The 20,340-nt window shown below is 44.2% G+C and overlaps 1 protein-coding gene across 9 annotated transcripts in view; it reads right to left on the bottom strand.

Annotated features, from left to right (window-relative positions):
- Stau2 (staufen double-stranded RNA binding protein 2) overlaps positions 1-15,618 on the bottom strand; it is a 282,382-nt gene extending 266,764 nt beyond the window's left edge. For 4 of the 9 annotated variants that reach the window (XM_052717761.1, XM_052717757.1, XM_052717764.1 and 1 more), the window contains exons 1-2: positions 14,942-14,991; positions 5,120-5,186 (exon numbers count right to left, since the gene is read on the bottom strand). Coding sequence is in view for 3 of the 9 variants with exons in the window: in XM_052717760.1 (XP_052573720.1) it covers positions 14,942-14,977 (36 nt within the window). In the remaining 6 variants the exon portion in view is untranslated. Of the gene's footprint in view, positions 1-5,119; positions 5,187-14,941; positions 15,063-15,495 lie in introns of those variants that run through there. The other 5 variants (XM_052717763.1, XM_052717762.1, XM_052717760.1 and 2 more) reach the window with 5 other exon arrangements.
- Positions 15,619-20,340: the final 4,722 nt, after the last annotated feature.

Below are 20,340 nucleotides of genomic sequence, written 5' to 3'. Positions count from 1 at the left end.
TTAATTGGTGTCAGCTTACATTTTCAGAGGTTTAGTTCATTATCATCATGGTGGGACATGGTGGCATGCAGGCAGACATAGTGCTGGAGAAGAAGTTGAAAGTTCCACATCTTTATCTGCAGGCAGCAGAAGGAGACTGTGCCACTCTGAGCACAGCTTGAGCATATAATAAAAAATATATATTTTTAAAAAAGACCTCAAAGCCCACCTCCACAGTGACACACTTCCTCCAACAAAGCTACACCTCCTAACAGTGCCACCCCTGGGGGCCAAGCATTTAAACACATGAGTCTACTCTGAATACCTGTCCTTTACTGTCCTTTTACCAATTTCCAGAGTCTGGCACCAACAGCAATATTATTAGTAAAATCAATGGTAATAATGGTAGTAACAGGGCCAGTGCCAAGCAGTATGTTCCACTAACTCAGCAGCTCCTCACCACAAACCTGTGAGACAGGCATCATCATACTTTAAACTCCCACAGCCTATCTTTATAGCAGACATGTGATAACTATCGTTATAACATGTGGCCCCTCCCGCCCTAAACAGTTCCACTACTCTTTTGCACTCTACTTTATGCATGCCTTAGAGCTTCCTCTTCACTTCGATAGTCCAACATCTAGTCTCAAGCTTAGATCCTTGTAAACTCTCCCAATGCTACAACTGTCTACTCCAGACTTCCCCAACCCCTTAGGATACCCTGGCCTATCAAGTTTCCCACAAATGTCTACCCACAAAAAATGGCCCTATTTCAGCCACTCACTTAACACTATTCAGCACAGGTACCTTATTAACTTGCACTGCTGCAGCTTAATGTTAAAAAAGTTTCTCTCCTTACAAAGTTATATGAGGAAGAAAAGCCATAAATATACCATGCCCCCTCTGCTACATCCTGGAAGCTAGTGAATTCCCTTTAGTTACTTGTTGAACAATTCATTTTACAAATGATGATTATAATTCAAGGACTGCTGTTTACAAATAAAAAAGGGGCAACAGTAGACACAAAGGCAAAACACAACAAGAAAAAGTAAACGGGAGAAAAACAATGCAAACTAAAACCACTCTGTCAGACAGACGGCAGAAGTGGAAGATGTGTCAGACTGGGAAGGAAATGGGCATCTCCTATCCTATTAGTAAATATAATTGTGTATTTTCATACTTATATACAAAATATCTCTAGTAACCTTTGACTATCATTTAATTTCTAGTAAGTTATAATAACAAGAAAAGGAGACATGTAAAAATTTACATAAAAATCTACCCCAACAATAAAGGCTTGGTTAAGTAAGCGTTAGCATTTCTAAATTAAAGATGATTAAATCACTCCAGAATTTTAAATATGGTATAATGCATTTGTAAAAACAGCATATTCACAAAGAAATATACCTTCATAAAAAAATTTAAGTATACATGCCAAAAATGCTAGCAGTGATTATGTCTGTCACAGAGTTGGAACTTTTGTGACTTTTCTTCTTCTCATCCACCTCACCCATTTTTCTACAGTCTAAGTTGTACATATATATCACACTTTGCATTATTTGGAAATGTCACACAATGCACCCCATCACACTCACTTCCCTTTCCTCCCAGATCCACCCTCCCATCCTTGTGCCCTCCCACTCCAAAAACCCCAGCAAGTCCATTCTGCGTTGCCCATACACTCTACTCACTGGAGCATGGTCAAACTCCCAGTGGCCAGCCCCTTAAAGAAAACTGAATCCTTCCCTGCCCCCCACCCCCCAGAAGCCATCAACTGTGAAGAGCTACATTTCAGCATCTTTATCACAGTTTTTAAGGACTCTCTTCAATAGCTTCCATCTGGACTGTTTGGGGAGGTGTGTGGTTTTGGTGGTTTTTGTTGGTTTTGAAGGGGGGTTGACACAGAAGCCTTGTGTCTCTCATTCTCAGTTATGAGTCTGCAGTCACCGATACCGTTGCAAAACAAGTTTCAAGCTTCATTGCTCATAGCAGCCAGCAGCAGCACAGATCATGGCCTATGATCCTTTCACATGGTTTCTGGAGGCAGCAGGAATCATGGACATCAACCTGGTCCCCATTGGCAGCAGAGATGAGCAGCATGGTCTCCAGAGGCAGCACCAACAATGGACCTCAACTTGGCTTCTGGCAGCAGCACTGACCACGGACACCAACATGGCCTCCAGCAGCAGAACGTACCACAGAAGTCCCTCGAGGAGACTCAATCCAGAAAATGAACCAACCACTCTTCATCTCCGACATCCTGCTGCTGCTCAGTCAGGGTGATCGTGGAGCAGGGCAGTGTGTCTAGGGTGCGAGCTCCAGGCTGCAGCACACCACCCTGCCCTCAGCACCTGCTGCCCTACCAGTACCCCTGGCATGACCATGGTGTTTGTAATGCAAGCAGTGGCGGCAGCAGCAGTGGCGGGCCAGGCCCCTCCACCCAGCCTCCCAGAGGCCTAATGACCTACTCAGCAAAGACAGCACATGGCAGCCAAGCAGGCAGCACTGGCCTGGCGGGTGGCGACCTGCTGAGACAGGCCGCATCTCCCCATTCTGACATCTTCTTTTCCAATTCCATGAACCCACTTTTTAAAAGCATCTTCCCATGAGACCTGCCTTTTTTTAGTACAACTATTTTCTTAAAAGGCAAAAGCAAAAATGAAGATGGCAATTTAAAGGGAGAAGATGTCATTACTATTATAGAACAAAGCATTCCTTTATTTCACAAATAATAGTGTTAGCTTTAATATCAAACTATTAGATGACATAGCATAATGCAATTATTTGTATATACTCAATTTTAATCAGTTTTAGGAGTGGATACAGGAGAATTTGTTAAGATAAGAAAAAGTGCAGTTATTTGTGCATAACTGGGAGGGGGGGTCCTCCCAAATAAATACTTAAACTAACCCTAGAAAGAGCATTAAAATCAACAGTCAAATCTTCATCGCTTCATAGGGATCAGCTTAAATCCTTTTTCTTCCCTTTTCATTCTATCTTGCAAACCCTCCTTCTTGTGAGAAAGCAACTGCCGTGAAATAGTAAAAAATGAAAGTCCCTTGTAAGTTTACTATTTCAAATTTAAGCTTACCTAATAAGAAAGTCTTTACAGCTTCTACTATCCTCAACTATGGAACTATTCGAAGAATGAAACTTAGTCAATAATAGTAATACGGAATCCCTAATTGATCCCAGGAACCCATGTCTTTCACAGCTAAATTCATCTATCTCTGACCACGACTTAAAATGTCTAGGCAAATCCCAAGGAAAAGTATACAATGCCTAATTCAATGATGTGCAAAGTAGCAAGTAAGTAAATCCTCATTAGTATTAATCCTTTTGATGAATATGACTATCATAAAAATAATCATTTTTACCTGTCTATACAAAAGTCTGAAACAAATTGTTCTCCTTGTACCCAATGTGGTAACAAAGAGCTGCTGGAAATCACTGGATGACACCTGTGCACCCACAAGAGTCTAGGACAAGCCTCCCAGGTCACCCTGGTACTTCCAATGAGACTAAGCACATACATGCCAAGAGTTCTTTAAACCTCCATTCTATGTGTCTCTGATAAAAGCCATTTTTGTTTCACAAGAAAACTTCAGCGCGCGTGCGTGCGTGCGTGCGTGCGTGCGTGCGTGCGTGCGTGCGTGTGGTGGAGAAGGGGAGGAGGGAGATCAAAGAAGAACATAAGATAGCTTTTATATAAATGGCACTTGTATAATGCAAGATTATAAAATACCTGAATGAATAACACAATTATGGAGATACTGTGAAAACGAACAGAGATCTGTTTAGTAACATTACTATTCATTCATTAATGAATGATTATATTTTTAAGAAAAGAAATTATCTGAACCAAAACTAGAGGAATAAACAAACAAAACCACCATCTTCATGCAGTCTACCTTAGCAAGGGAGACAACAAACGCAGTCATCCCTCAGTTTCCCTTAGAGACAAAAACCTGCAGACGCTCAAGCCCCTTAAATGCTGCGCATACACATAGTTCATACAAACTACCCTGTATACTTTCTATCATCGTCAAGTTACTTATATATAATACCTAGTGTGATGCTGATGCTATGGACAACTAACTGTTTAGGGAATGATGTCAAGGGAAAAAGTCTAACAGAAGGAACTTGCTTTTTAATATTTTCAACCTGTGGCTGACTGAAACAACAAATGTGTTACCAAAGATTTATGCAGATGCAGAAGGAAGACTGTATTTTCATATTTGATAACTACAAATGCCATAATGCAAATAAGTAAAAAGGCAGGGTACTGTGATATATACTAGACTTGGGGTCAAGTAAACCCAAATGAGTGAGGGGTAGACAATACAGTCCATGATAGCCTCTGCAGAACAGGTCCTCAAGCTGGAATGGCCTTGCCCAACCCAGATACAAGGTATTCAGATATAAAGTTTGTGATGTATGAAGACAACTAAGTTAGAGGCAAAACTGATAAACTATAGCATGACTCTAGCTCAGAAAGGCCTAATCAGATAAGCTTAGAAGTCCCTGGGTATTTCATTCAGGGTACAGGAACCAGAGAGTTCTTAAGTAAGGTAGGTGAAAATGGGTATGGAGGGGATCGATGGGATTAGTTATTAAATCACAGAAAACAGTAATCGCTTCTACTTTGATTCACAAACAAAAGAAGCTATGAAATAATTTGTAATATTGGAGCTACAATATTATTTGTTCAAGAAAGGTAAATTTTAGTGTATGCAGTTCTTAGAGGAATGCCAAGACCTAAGGAAAACTGCTTCATTCAGTGCGTCTACAGTATTACACACCACAGTTTGTTTAGAAATACACTTTGTAGCCCATGGAAAAAAAAGAATCACTTTTTCAAGTGGTGCTACATCGTGACCATGGTTGTTGGGAACACACCAGCACATCCTGGAGGATGTGACATCAGGAAGGGACAGATCAGCCTTTGTCCTGCACACTTGGGCGATCTCAGCTTTCAGGACTACTGCCGTTCCCTCAAGCAGCCTGCTCTGCACAGTAGTGTCCACACAGGATGTATTCTCCAGAAAGCATTCAGGTTACAGTTAGAGAGCTGAGTGACAGCATCCCACAGTCTAGGCCAAAGCACCACGTAAATGTGACATGCCTTATACAAACTCACCTGGTTTATTTGAAGCATGTTAAGACAATACAGATCAAACTGCTGTATCCCTCACGGCTCCAATAAACTGGAAAATGAAAATTAAGAAATAAGGTTCAACTTAGTAATTTCAATGACTACTGAGTATTTTAAACACATGCTCTTTACCAAAATCAATATAAAATGGAGTCATTCAGATTATTACAGAACTTGCATGATGATTAAAAGGTCCTGTATTTGTGCAATCCAACCCAGTAGCCATGTATGCGAGTACATAAAATGTGGGTAGCGCAACCAAGAAAGCCAACGTTTGATTTTCCTGCACGTTAATTTTAACTTCAGTAAACACCCATGACCAGTGGCCACCATAACAAGTAGTGCCAATTGAGACTACTGAACCTTAAGTTCCTTTTTTTTTTTTTTTTTTTTTTTTTTTTGGTTTTTCGAGACAGGGTTTCTCTGTGTAGCTTTGCGCCTTTTCCTGGAACTCACTTGGTAGCCCAGGCTGGCCTCGAACTCACAGAGATCCGCCTGGCTCTGCCTCCCGAGTGCTGGGATTAAAGGCGTGCGCCACCACCGCCCGGCTTAAGTTCCTTCTTGTTCTGGAATTCTTAAAGGCAATCCAAGCAAAAGGGACGCTGTCTGCAATGCTGAACGCTTCAGATCAACATTTAACACGTAACCCCTTCCTCCAGTCAGGTTTTGAACAACTCTGAACCCATCCCCTCAAGGAAGATGCGACACACACAAGTATTCTCTCTAATGTTATAAAACTAATATGTACAATTATATAGAGGGGTGTTTGCTTTTATTATTATCAATACAAAACGAGTACACACACGAAGTTTGCTTTAAACAAAATCACTGGAGTGAGAGAGGTGGGCTAGGCAGTTAAGAGCACACACTGCTCTTGAGAACACTGGAGTTCAGTCACCAGCGCCCACACAGGGCAGCTCACAAACACTTGTAACACCAGCACCAGGGGGTCCAACCCCTCTGGCCTCCAATGGCACCTACACTTGTGTGCACATATCCACACACATAGCCAGAAATACTACTTTAAATCTATATTGTAATATTCCCACCATTGCTAAATGTAGATTTACTTTCCTTAGGGGCTGACACCTTGGTTCTGACTCATTTCATGTGGTAAATCTCTTCTATATTTAATTTTTAAATAGATGCCAAAGGAAGGAAGAAAAACACGAATTTATAAATAAATAAAGCATGGGCTCATAAGAGGAAAATTCACCTAAAATATAAATAATGTACCTGTACCTGCCATTACAAAAATTTCCAAACAACACAGCAAAAAGGTTAAATCCTATCACTTAGGCTGAAATTTTTGTAGAAAAATTGTTAAGGTTGACCTTGCTCACCCTCAGAAGCAAAGGTGCATATACTCAGACATGCACACATACTGGTCTATCACTTTCTCAAGATGCACACTGGAGTCAATCCAAAATTATTGTTAAGTTGGAGATATGGCTCAGTGGGTAATAGTGCTTACTGCGAAAGCATGACGGTCTGAGCTCAGACGCCCAGCACCAAGTAAGAAGTTGAGCGCAGCCATATGAACCCGTCATCCTAGTGCTTGAGGGAAGGAAGCAGAGACAGGGTACCGGCACTCTCACAGCCAGCCTAGCCAAAAACAGCAGGTTCAGTGAGAGACCCTACAGAGAGGAATACAGCAAGCTGCCCAACATTATCTTCTGGCTGCTACACACGAGCATGGGCACTTACACCTACATGCACTCATAAGCATTATATGTGTGCATGCACACATAATTACTTTGCAATTTTAAAACACTGCTTACAAGTGTTCTCAGCATCTGTATTTTTTACTTTTTTTTGTTTTTCAAATTTTCTAAGGGGATGATATTCACAGAAGACAAGGCTACTGGTGATTTTTAGTTCCAGTCAGATAACTTTCTGAGCCCTGGTCAAATTATTGTAAGCAACCCCCACCCAATCTCTTCTTTAACCTTTAAAGAGTAAAAGTAGTAGGCAGCACCTAACAAATGTAAGACAGCAGAAATAATCAGGTATCACTTCTGTGATGGGGTTGTACAAGTCTCAGTGCACCAATCTCTTGCTCATCTGCACTGAAGGAGCCCAAACACCTATTGTGAGCTACTGTTTGGAAAGGCACACACAGCCGAGAAGTGATAGAAGGGAGGGTCAGCAGCCAGCAAAGACCAAGGCTTTCAATCCATAAACGCCAAAATGGAATTCGGCCAAGAGCCACATGAGAAAGCACATCCAGTCGTGTTCCAGATGTGACGGAAGCCCCAGTGGAAAGCCTGCAGGCAAACTCATACACAAGACCAGAGGGAGCGGGGCAGAGTGGTATACATCTTTAGTACCAGCCCTGGGAGGCAAAGGAGTCTGTGAATTGGAGGCTAACCTGGTCTACAAAGCAAGTTCCAGGACAGCCAAGGGTATACAGAGAAATCCTGCCTCAAACAAAAAAAAAAAAAAAAAGAAAGAAAAGAAAACAAAGAGAGAGGCCAAAGGAAGCTTAGCCATAAAAAGTGCAACATAATGTTTATTGCTCTAAGCCCTTATAGTCTGGGACGATTTATTATGCAATAATAAATAAAACATCCCAGCAATTCGACTCTAAAATTCAACACTGCTTTGTGGCTTTGGATACCAGCCTAAAATAAAATCCCTGTTCAGTATAAGCAAAGGAAAAATATTAGGATTAAAGTGATAAATTCTGAAATTTAAACATTTCTATTCTTAGTTCTAAAGTTAATTAAAAAGTTACCATTACAGAGACTCGTAACTGGTCAAAGTGCTGAGACTAAGAGACTGTGAGAAAGCAGTGCTGAGTGAGACATCTTGGCTCAGGGGGCACAGGGAAGAAGGGACCGGGATGAAGAGTCAGAGGACAGAGGAGTGCTCTGACATACTGCCTCTGGACATGTCACAGCCATCAATGGCATCATGAACTCACAGCGGTGAGGGTCACCTGTCCAAGACCAAGCCAGTCAATAACTGCAGCATGGAAGGGGAAGGCACTCATGAGATCCACCTCTCCCTGAGGAGCCATCAGCAACTGATAGCCAGCTACCGGGGTGGAAGAGTCATTTTCCTTAGGGAGTGCGGCTGCCCATGCACATGCAGGAAACACTAACTGGACTCTGTGTGTTACTAAAAGGAAAAGAGGAGAAGAGGAGGAGGGGGAAACGTGAAAGTGGGAAGGGCAAACATTAAGAGGGTCCAGGCAAATGAGAAATTTGGAGGTACTATGATCAAATTACTCTGTGTGTGTGTTTTCTATGAAGTTATAAGGGAACACAGTTAAAATATTTTTTAAGCCGGGTGGTGGTGGTGCATGCCTTTAATCCCAGCACACGGGAGGCAGAGGCAGATGGCTCTCTGTGAGATCGAGGCCAGCCTGGGCTACAGAGTGAGTTCCAGGACAGCCAGGGCTACACAGAGAAACTCTGTCTCCAAAAACAAAAACAAAAAATTTAAGTGCAGCATCCCTCAAATGGTGTTAAAATAGACAAGTTATAATTAAATCCAATCAATTATATACAAACCCAATCAATTTCCTTTTTAATGGAAATAATTCACTTGGGGGGTGAGGGGCTAGAGAGACAGCTCTGAGGTTAAGAGTATTTCCAGCACCCACATGGCAACTCATGACCACCTATAACTCTAGTCTCGGAGCATCTGACACTGTTCTTGCCTCTGAGGCTACTGCACACTTGTGAGGTACATAGGTAGGTAAAACACTCATGCAAAATATTTTTGAATTTAATCTACTTTTTTTTTTTTTTTTTTTTTTCGTTTTTCGAGACAGGGTTTCTCTGTGTAGCTTTGCGCCTTTCCTGGGACTCGCTTGGTAGCCCAGGCTGGCCTCGAACTCACAGAGATCCACCTGGCTCTGCCTCCCGAGTGCTGGGATTAAAGGCGTGTGCCACCACCGCCCGGCTTAATCTACTTTTTAAACAAGGCAATTCTTTTGGAAGATGAAGGTATAAATAAAGCACTAAAAGCATCTGAGTGATTCGGTGCCTGTTACCTTCTAAAATTCAGCATTTACTAAATACTCATCAACTCTGTGACCCATTATTTTTTATTTAGCATATATGTCTAAACAGTAAAAATATTTATATACAGACTTCCTTCAATACTAGAATGTGACAATGTGGGTGACTTCAAGAAGTAAGATACCGAGGTACGTTCTTAAGTTCCAATCTTGATACACAAGATATTTTTTGACATTACAAAAATAAAAATGCCAGGGATGGAGAGATGGCTCAGTGGTTAAGAGCACTGGCTGCTCTTCTAGAGTACCTGAGTTCAATTCCCAGCACCCACATGGTGGCTCACAACCATCTATAACTGTAATCCCTTGGGATTCAATGCCCTCTTCTGGTGTGCAAATGTGATGCATATAAAACACCCATATACATAAAATACATAAGTGAATAGATCTTTTTTTAAAAATGAAAACATCCATTCATTTAAAAGAATGTATTCTATAAGCCTTTCTTTCACAATTATAATGAGCTATATAAACTGAAACATAACTATTGTATCTATAATACCAGTAATTGGAGACTATTCTAAAATTATTCATTTTTTCATGAAAAAGCTATCTATATTAGATTTACAACAATATAAAAATTATTTATAACTATACCATGGACAGTTCAGAATTCCGAATTCCAAAGCGGCATACATCTTTAAGACTTTGTTTCTTCTTTAAAGATAAGCCCAGTTTCCTGCCCTACATTTTAAACAATATGATTTTAAAAAATCAAGATATATCAAAAAGACCCAAAGTAGCTCTATGTTGTCTGTGGTCTCATAAAATCTGCCTCTCCATCCTATGTCAAAAAAGCTTCCAGCTACAGTTCAATTCCATTATGACTACGCACTGCTACAGAAACCAAGTCATACGTCCCAAAATGCCCGACAGTGATAGCCAGGCAGGCACATGAGGACATGAAGTTCCAGATTCTAGGCTACCAAAGAAAAACAGGTGAGGCAGCTATGGGGCTACGGATGAGGGGGGACCTGCAGGTCCAAACTGTATATGTGATTTAACAGTCCACTTTTATCATGATTTGCCCATGGTAAATTAAAAACTATAAAGTTAAATGTTTATAACCCTCAATAAATGCAGTTTTAAGAAATGGCATATTTATAAACACTTTACATCAGGACCCATCCTACAATGGTAGAAAGTCTAGTCACATGTCACATTTGCTGTCCTCTCAGTGAGAGGTTACAAACTGCACAAAACTAAGCATCAATCCAAAGCTTCTCACTCTAATGAATCTGTAAAATTCATACTTTAAAAATGTGATTCCCTAGGGGCTGGAGAGATGGCTCAGCAGTTGGGAGTACAGGCTGCTCTTCCAGAGGACCTGGGTTCAATTCGCAGCACCCACATGGCAGCTCACAACTGTCTGTAACTCCTGTTCCAGGGAATCTGACACCTTCACACCAATGCACATCAAATAAAGTTAAATAAATTATTTTTAAAAAAATGCTGGTTCCCTGGTTAAGAACACTTGATGCTCTTGCAGAAAACCTCAGTCCCAGCAACCACAAGATGTCTCACCTGCCGGTAACTCTAGTTCTGGGGGAGGTGGGGGAGAGGGGAAGGGGGCAATGCCTTCTTCTGGCCTCCTCAAGCACCAGTCTCAAACACGGTGCGCATACATGCAGACAAAGCACATTAAATAAATAAGTCTTTTAAACTTTAAAAAACACTTTTGATTTTAATTTTTTAAGTAGGTACCTCCCCCAAAAAAAACTATTAAAGAAAATCCAGGGCTGGAGAGATGGCTCAGAGGTTAAGAGCACTGGCTGCTCTTTCAGAGGTTCCAAGTTCAATTCCCAGCAACCACATGGTGGCTCACAACCATCTGTAATGAGATCTGGTGCCCTCTTCTGGCCTGCAGTCACATATGCTGTATACATAATAAATAAATAAATTTTTTAAAAAAAAAATCCAATTATGTTAGTATTTCCTAAGAGCCAGTGAAAGTTTCTGAGCACAGTTTACTCAACTATGCCAGTTAAAGCCAAAAAAAAAGGAAAAAAACTACTACCAGACACAAGCCCATGACATGTGCCCACACTTTGCCATGTTTATAGTCATTTACCCCCCATTAGTTTGAGATGGCGGTCCTACATCCATTTCTCTATAAGTTGGGTTATCTACAAATAGCCACATGCACACTGCTAAGATTGACACCCAGTTCAGACACATTCAAAGTCCTCTTCTTACTACACACTAAATTATGAAAGATCTACCTTCTTACAATATTTTTCTGGGCCAAAGTCAAGAGTTATAGTGGCACAAGCCTGTAATCCTAGGACTTGGGAAGTAGAGGCAGGGGTTATCCTTGGCTCCATAGCAAACTCAACAACAGCAACAAATGTCAAGCATTTAATATCTAGGGCAGCTCTACAGAACTCGGGGAAATATTCAAAGTCGACCAATGACATAAGTATAAACTATAACTATTATGGGAAGCACTCCTCTAATATTTTTTGGAACACCCATGAGACACACTATTTCAATGTGATTGATCAGGGAGCCCATTTATCCATGCAGTCTGGTATTAACAGATAGCTCAACTTCACACTATCAATAGACGGTTTTCTTTCCAGGAATATACATGATCAGACACAAAGCATTCAGCATAAAAGAAATGAAGCAAAAGCTAGGTACAGTAGTACAGGGAAAGCAGAGGCGGGAGGCCCTGGGAGCTCAGAGACAACCTAAGCTACCCAGCGGAGTTTATGACACACGATGATGATGACGATGATGACGATGATGACGATGATGATGATGAGATGGAGTCGGGCTGTGGTACAGCCCAGTGCTAGCGACTTCCTAGTCTATGGGAAGATCTGGGTTCAAACTCCAGCACCACAAGGAGCTGTAAGAATACTAATGATGATGGAGGCTGGAGAGACGGCTCAGGGGTTAAGAGCGCTGACTCTTCTTCCAGAGGACCCGAGTTCAGTCCCCAGCACCCACATGGCAGCTCACACCTGTCTGTAACTACAGTTTCAGGGGACCTGACACCCATGGCAAAAACACAAATGCACATTAAAATAAAATAAAAATATATTTTTTTAAAAAAGAATACTGCCGGGCGGTGGTGGCGTACGCCTTTAATCCCAGCACTCGGGAGGCAGAGCCAGGCAGATCTCTGTGAGTTCGAGGCCAGCCTGGGCTACCAAGTGAGTTCCAGGAAAGGCGCAAAGCTACACAGAGAAACCCTGTTTCGAAAAACCCAAAATAAATAAATAAATAAATAAAAATAAAAAAGAATACTAATGATGGGGCTGGAGAGATGGCTCAGTGGTGAAGCACTGGCTGCTCTTCCTAAGGCCCTGGGTTCGACTCCTAGAACTCACACAGCAGCTCACAACTGTCTGTAACTGCAGTTCCAGGGGATCCAATGTTCTCTTCTGGCTTCCATGAGCAAACGTAGAAGTGCACATGGTGCATACACGTACGTGCAGGAAAATATATACACACACATAAAATAATTTTTAATTTTAAAAATACTAAAGAAGTTAGGTACAAAAACAATTCCAATATTTTCACCGACTACTCCCTCTCGGACACTTTCTGTACTGTTTTTGTATTGAAAACTTCCATTACTATCCTTTTTATCTTTAATGTCTATTTTTGTGTGTGCATGTGTACATATGAGTGGGGACATTAAAATGCCACAATGGGAATGTGGAGGTCAGAGGACAACTCCAAGAGTTTCATCCCAGAGCCCCACCTGGTGCAGAGAGAAATGAGTCTCACTGCACAGCCTCAATTGTCCTGAGGCTCCCAATCACATGCCACCAAGCCTGGTGACCTGAATTTGACCCCAGGCCCCACGTGGTAGAAGACAACAGGCAGCTCACACAAATTGCCCTCTGACCTCCACAAGTGTGTCCAGGCTCGCCTTATCCACTGAGCCACCGAGACAGTCCTATCTTAGTTTGCAATTTTGTAGAGAAGCAGGTCTCATTCTTCCCTAGAACTTCATTCCAGGCAAGCCAAGTAAGGTAAAATATAAAATTCCAGTTATCTGGAAGCAAGGGGTTATAATATACCTATCTTACCCATAAACAGTGTGGGGGGGGGGGATTGCGTATGTGGCAAAGAGTAAATAATAGGTAGCTAACAGGTAAATCTGGATAAAAGTTACAAGGATGTTCTTTGCAATGTTCTTATTCTTGCAACTTTCCTGAAAGCTGAAATTGTTTCCAAATAGGAAATTAAAAATTGTATGCTACTTGAAACTTACCTACTTGGGTTAAATCGCAACACTTTCACAAATGCAAAAACACTGTTTCTTAAGGAAAAACCGTCATTTGTGTGGAATAATACACTATACCTGATCAACTAAACACCACTTAGAAGTAAATTTCGCATACCACTGCCATGTCATGACATGAGACAGAGGTGCCCAGGACTGGCACCGTGGCCATACACACCATGCATGTAGTTGGGCATTATCTGATTTGCACAATTAATACAGGCCTGCAGTAAATTCATAATCAAGTGATATTTCGAGTTTCCAGTAAAATAAGATAAAGATTTGCTATGTTAAAAAAAACAATCTAGCAGAGTCTTAGTTTTTCTTTTTCTTTTTTTTTTAACTGAATTATACTTTTCCACTATAGTTCTATCTAGGTCAGTATATTCGAATCATCTTAAGAAAGGATGGGGAAGAAACATCCTAATGAATTCAACAGTGTTACCATCTTTTTGCCTGCCCGACACCTTTATGATTTCAAGTGTTGCCCCTCAGAAAACATAAGAATACATCAGAATCCAAGCAAGCATCAACAAAGTCCCCAACACCATGAGATCAAGCACTCAATAATGGAGGTTTTCGGTTACTAGGGCACATTTAAAGGACACTCTCTATCACTTCTGCAAGATCCATCCTCTTTCAGATTGTTGAGTGCATCCTTGCCTAGTCTACCCTAATTGGATGGTCCATCTCCACTCCAGAAGTTCTAAGCTTTGGAGGGGTGGCACAGAGGGATCCATAATGGAAACTGCTCACAATGCGAAATGTTGTACCTAATAATTGCAGGGACGTCCAGACCTCGCCCCCCACCCCGATCCCCACCCCCTCAGCGCGCTCACCCAACCGGGCTCTCATTCCTACCCCCGACCCAGGTCTCCTAGCCCAATTGCCTCAACTGCCTCTGCGGAACTGGCTGGCCCCTCGCCCTGCCCCACGCCCCCACGCCCTCGAGACCCCCGCGGAGACCCGAGTCCCTGCCCTCCCGGCGGACTCTGCAGCCCAGCTCTGTGGCTCACCCAACTCCCCACGCCCCGGCAAGGTCACTACCGCCAACTACCCCTTTAAGCCGAGCGAGCCGTCACGGTCGTGGCTCGCCGGAGGCTCGGCGGAACTTGCTCGTCATAGGCTATATTTTGTCCCCTCGGCCCCACCTCCCTTCCCCGTTCCGGCGAGTTACGTCTTCGCCACTTGCCCATTCTACAGAAATAGCCACCCGCAGCCGCCCCGGCCTCGCCGCCCCGCCGCCCCCTGCCAGGCCCCGGCGGCTGCCCGCCGCCCCGCCGCCCCGCCGCCCCGGCGGCGCCCTCCCTCCCTCCCCCCCATCACGCCGGGCGCCCCCGCCCCGCCCCTCAGGACACCTGTGCGGCCCGCGCCGCACACGCCCCCCCCCACTACCCTCCCCTCCCCGCTTCCCCTCCCCCAGGGCGGCGCGGGAGCGAGGCCGCGAGGGGCGGCCCTGCCGGCTCCCGGCGCTCTGCCTCGGACCCCGCCGGCGGAAGTCGGGCCTGGCGGCGCCGCTCGCACCGGGATTTACCTGCGGGCTGCGGACGCCCGGCAGACGGCTCCACATGGGCGAGCGCTCCCGAGAACTGACCCCGCTCGGCCGCCGCCGCCGCCGCCGGCTCCCACCTCGGCTCCCGCCCCCCGCCTCCGCCTGCCGCCCTGCGCTCCCGCCGCGCCCTCCCGGGCCCGCGCCGCGCGCCCCCGCCTGCGTCGCGCGCGCCCGCGCCACGCCGCGCGCCCCCGCCCGCGCCCCCGCCCCTCTCTCCACCCGGCCCCGCCTCCCGCCGCGGTCGAGCGGCCATTGTTCGACGCGGAGCTCCCGCCCCCTGGTGGCCGCCCGGCCCCCCGCAGCCCCGGGGGCGCTGCAGGGGGCCGGGGCCTGGGAGCACCGGCCGCCCCGGAGGGCCCCCCCCTCCCTCCGGGAGCAGCCTGCGGGGAGCGCGCGGAGAGCACCGTGCACCGCACGGCGCCCGGCCCGCCGCTGCAGAGGTGCTCCAGCCCCGGCCTGGCGGCCTCTCCCGCACCCGCCCGCCGGCGCCTCTCCGCCCTGCACGGCCGACCTGGCCCCCGACCCTCTCCTCCTACCTTCCCCCACCCCGGCTCGCTGACTACCCGCCTCTGCTGAGCCGGGGACGCGCGACCATCCCGCGTCCGTTCCGCGGCGGGGCGACGCACGCATCGGCGGATCCTGCACCTTTCTAGGCTGGAGGAGGGGGAGGAGGTTAGTTAGCTCGCTGTCTCAACCTGAAAACACTAGTAAGCCTTCACCACCTGCTCCTCGGCGATGGCGGGGTGCCCAAGCATCGCTCTCCGCCAGCAAAACATGAAAATTGTGTGGCCACATGAAGAAATCCTTGGAGCCAAAATTGAGGATCATCTTAAAACAGTGTCCTAGTTCCTTGTTGTGTTTTTTTTTTGTTTTGTTTTGTTTTGTTTTGTTTTGTTTTGTTTTTTGGAAGAGTGCTAGAAAACTCAAATTACTTGTTCATTCGTCCTGGTTTTGATGAAGGTTAGGTATGGCCAGATAACGTCAACCTAGTTAGGATCTATGAACTCAGTACTTTAAATAAATGGCACCAAAAATAATATGATAATAGAAGTCTAGAAATAGAACTATTATTGTGTTCTGACAAAGTTACTCACTGGCATTCTTACCAGTGTTTCCTCTTAGTATCGTTTGTCTGCCTGGGAAGTGTCTGTGGGCCTATGATTTCACTCATATTTTAAAACCAACTCTACCAATGAGACAGTATTGTGGGCCTATTACAATGTTTAAAGAGACAAAATGTGATAATATATGCATAGGCGCAATACCTGTGACGCTCTCGAAATAGAGCCTGGCATGTGGTAGGTCTCCCGTGATGCGATGTGGGCTATCTCTTCATTTGCCTCCCAGAAATGTCTCCCACGCTCCTTCCTCATCTTTCACTCCCACCAGCTTTCTCAAAATGAATTTGGGGATTTCTCCCTAAATGGGCACCACTCCTTGACTAATGACGTCCAGCTGCTTAGGCCCCATTCAGATTTTCAATGGTTCAAATGACTACATGCCCTTCACACCAGGGGAGCAAGCCCCCACCTCCGTTCCTTTCCACAAGCCGTTCCTCTCCCTGCAGTCTACCCTCCCTTCACCCACTGAACGTATTATGAATAAAGCCATTCAGAAAATGCCTCCCGGCTACGCTGTCTGATTCCTTTAGGCAGGCCACGCTCTCCTCTTGATGCCCTCTTCTCTGACATTGCAAGTGTATTACACCGTTTGTTTTCTCTCCTGTCTGCTGCCAAACAGTCATTGTTGTGGGGCGGCTCTGTCTCATCCATCTCTGTAGTCCCAGCATTCAACAGCAAGTGGGTGGACAGTAAGTGGTTTTGAAATAAATGGATGTGTTTATACATTTAGAAGTGACTCTGGAGTGGCCAGAACGTTCGTTCTCTTTGATTCAGATTGTTAAAGTTAACTGAAAACCTTGTTTCTGCTGTAACTTTTTCTTCTAACGGACTTTAAAGCCCCAATTGGAGCACATATTTTTCAAGTCATTAGAAAGGAGATTTTTTTTTTTTTAGATTGAATCTGTACTTTCAACTGTTCAACATAAATAAGTCAGCACATGAGTGCTGGAAGTGGGGGAAGGTCTGAGGGAATGCGTGCTGTTGACACGGGCATAGCCATGTCAAGGACCCGAGGTTCAGACCCGTGGGGAAATGGCAACCCATTCCCCCAGGGGTGAGGCTCAAAGAAATGACAAAGCCTTCCCTGATCTATGAGTGGATATTGATAGTGTGGGGGGACAATGTCCACTATAGTCCCCCCAACCCCCACTCCTGTATTTCCATCCTGAATACTGGTCCCCCTTCAGAGAGTGCTTCTACCAAGATTAGGGAAGCTTGTCTCCCTGACCCAGCAGCATACTACACCCCGATTCTGTACTTATCTGTACATCACAACCCCACCTCTCTGTTGAACTCTGAATGGCTTTATTCATAATACGTTCAGTTTTTTTTTTTATGTGTATTGATGTTTTGTCCGCATGTATGTCTGATTGAGGGTATTTGATTCCCTGGAACAGGACTTACAGACAGTTGTGAGCTGTCATCTGGGTGCGGGGAACTGAACCCAGGTCCTCTGGATGAGCATCATCCAGTGCTCTTAACCACTGAGCCATCTCTCCAGCCTGTAGTATTTATCCTTAAACTGAGAATATTTTATGAGAATGGAAAATAATGGAGGAAGAGTAATGAGCCGATTGGCAATTGATTAAAACAAAGCACCTCGGAGCAGGGGAGGTGGTTCTGTTGGTAGGCTCACTCGGTGCTCAAGATTCCGCTCAGATCCCAGCACATACATCGTTAAAAAGTGTTCCCACATATCCCCGAAACTCCAGTGCTTAGAGAATAGACAGAGACAGACTGGGGCTTGCTTGTTGACAGGCTAGCCCAGAACAGTGAGCTCCGGGTTCAGCGAAAGGCCCTGTCTCAAAGGAATAGGGGAAGTTGCCGGGTGCCCTTCTCCATCCTGCATGTGCATACACACAGGCAGTATGCATGTGTTCATTGTGAGAAAAAGAACAGCGCTTTCAAATTCACCATAATCGGGTTTGAGCAGTGGGAGGAGGGCTGGTTTCCTAATCACAAGTAGTGTCCCTCCCACATGTCTTTCCATATACTGTCCTCTTCTTTTTGAGGGGGGCAGGATTTGAGACAGGGTCTCACTATGTAGCTCTCGCTGTCCTGGAACTCACTATACAGACCAGGCTAGCCTCCAACTCACAGATATCTGGATATCTGCCTGCCTCTGCCTCCAAGTGCTGGGGATAAAAGCATGTGCCGCTACGGCCAGTTTGTCCTCTTCTGGATGTCTATTCTCCTGTAAAATTCTTTTGGCCCCTACCGCTCATTGTGTGTTACCCTCCTCTATAGGCCTATGTGAATTTTTATCACTGTTCTATGTGTTTACTACACTATATTTTAAAACTTTTTAACCTTATTTGTTTGTTCAGGACCTAGGACAGGGTTCAACCAACACTTATTGAATGGGTATTAGTGAATTTCACAAACATTTACCAAATGCTTACTGTGTACCTAATCCTGCACCCAGCCCTGAGTTATATAGCAATGAGAAAGGTCTACCTAGTCTTTGTCTTCATAGATACCACAAAGGTATGAAAGGATAGATAAATAATGAAATTAACAATCCCTATACTTTTAACTCTGTTAGAGAATTTTTCCAGAAATTCTCAATCTATTTGTGTGTTTACTGATAATTCAGTTGCTTGAACTTCTATGTTCTTCTATAGTTAATGGTTATAGTATCAGCCACCTAAAAGTAGAAGTACATTATGCTACAAATGCAACCATTAATAATAAGAAAACAAGCCTCGTGTGGTGGTAAACACCTTTAATCCCAGGACTCTGGAGACTGAAGCAGATGGCTCTCTGTGAGTTCAAGGCCATCTTGGTCTACATAGTGAGTTAGCAAAGGCTATAAAACAAGACCCTGTCTCAAAAAACAGCAAAAAAGAATATGAACAATCTTTTCATGGTGGGACATGTTTTTAAACCCAGCACGCAGGAGACAGAAGCAGATACATCTCTGTGTAAGTTCCAGGCCAGTCAGAGCTATATAGTGAGAGGCAGCCCACCCCACCTCACCCCCCTCACACACACAAGAAAGAAAAGAAAAATGTATTTAATGAAGTATGCATGGGCTCTTTTAAGTCTTATGAAACAATATTGCCTAAGTATTTTTAATCAAATAATGGACCTAATTATTCCTATACTGGCTTTTCTTCCTCTGTGTCCATCACTGAACTTCTCATGGTTTTCCTTAGAGATCTGTGCCAGAAATTTGATTTTTTAGGGATATCCTCTTTATTTTATTCATTTCCTTGTTTGTTTATTTACTTATTTACAGTGCTCAGGATCAAGCCTGGAGCCTTGAACATGCTAAGCAAGCATCCCTCTCTATGTTTTTGACTATTTGTTAATTTTAAATGACATTATTAAGCCTCTGTTTCATTCTTACGTAACTAAAACACAAAATGAGTTAGATTAGCAACTGGCTCTTTTGTCTCAATCTGTGTTTCATTGTGTGTGAGCTGAGCTCTGTTCTTGCATATACACTTGTATTATATTTGGCTATAGTGTCAAGTAGTTGTGAAAAGTGCTCTTCTTTTGAGTTCAGGGTTACATTTGTATCACTTTTTCTGTAATGATTGCCGTAATTTGAACATGATTTGCTTCTGTGGTACTCATAATCTGGGAAACGACCCAGATCTAACTTTAGCTTAGCTTTGCCTGGTAGAGAACCTGGGGGAAGTGAAATTTCATTTCACCAGTTTTAAGAGGTGAAAGTCTAAAACCCGATTTTATTCTTGTCATCTTCCCGTGTGCAAAGCTTCTCTTTGGACTGTATATGCTAACGTAATCTAAAAGTGTGTTTTATTTATCATGTAATTTTCCTTGGGGTGGAAATAAATCTGTGATGTCTCTGCACACTGGATAAGCAGAAGAGAAAATTAGGGATCAAGAAGAAGAGGGATTTTTTTAAATGTGGCTGAAGATTGAGCCCCAGCCTCAGGGGAGCTAAGGCAAGTAGGTGACCGGCCTACCACCATATCTATCCTTTTTCTCATTCCTGTAATTAAACATCCATAGAAAGCAATTTAAGGGAGGAGAAGTTTATTCTGGCTGAAAGTCCAGGGGATACAGTCCGTCATGAAAGGCATGGTGGCAGGAACAGTTCTCAGCTGGCAGGAAGGAGAGGCCATGCAGGTGATGACTAGGAGAGAAGAAATGCCAGAACCCAGCTCCGCTGGCTTTCCTCATGCCCCCTTTTTATTTTTTCAGGACACCAGTGTTCCCCACTGTGGTGGTTTGAGTAAGAACAGCCCCCATAGGCTCATAGATTTGAATGCTTGGAGTGGCACTATT

The sequence above is a fragment of the Peromyscus californicus genome, unplaced genomic scaffold (genome assembly GCF_007827085.1).
Source record: "Peromyscus californicus insignis strain IS unplaced genomic scaffold, ASM782708v3 Scaffold_5__1_contigs__length_169319896, whole genome shotgun sequence".
In the NCBI taxonomy this organism is placed as follows: Eukaryota; Metazoa; Chordata; class Mammalia; order Rodentia; family Cricetidae; genus Peromyscus; species Peromyscus californicus.
The sequence above is the reverse complement of the archived record's forward strand: the minus strand, read 5'-3'. Positions and strand labels throughout refer to the sequence as shown.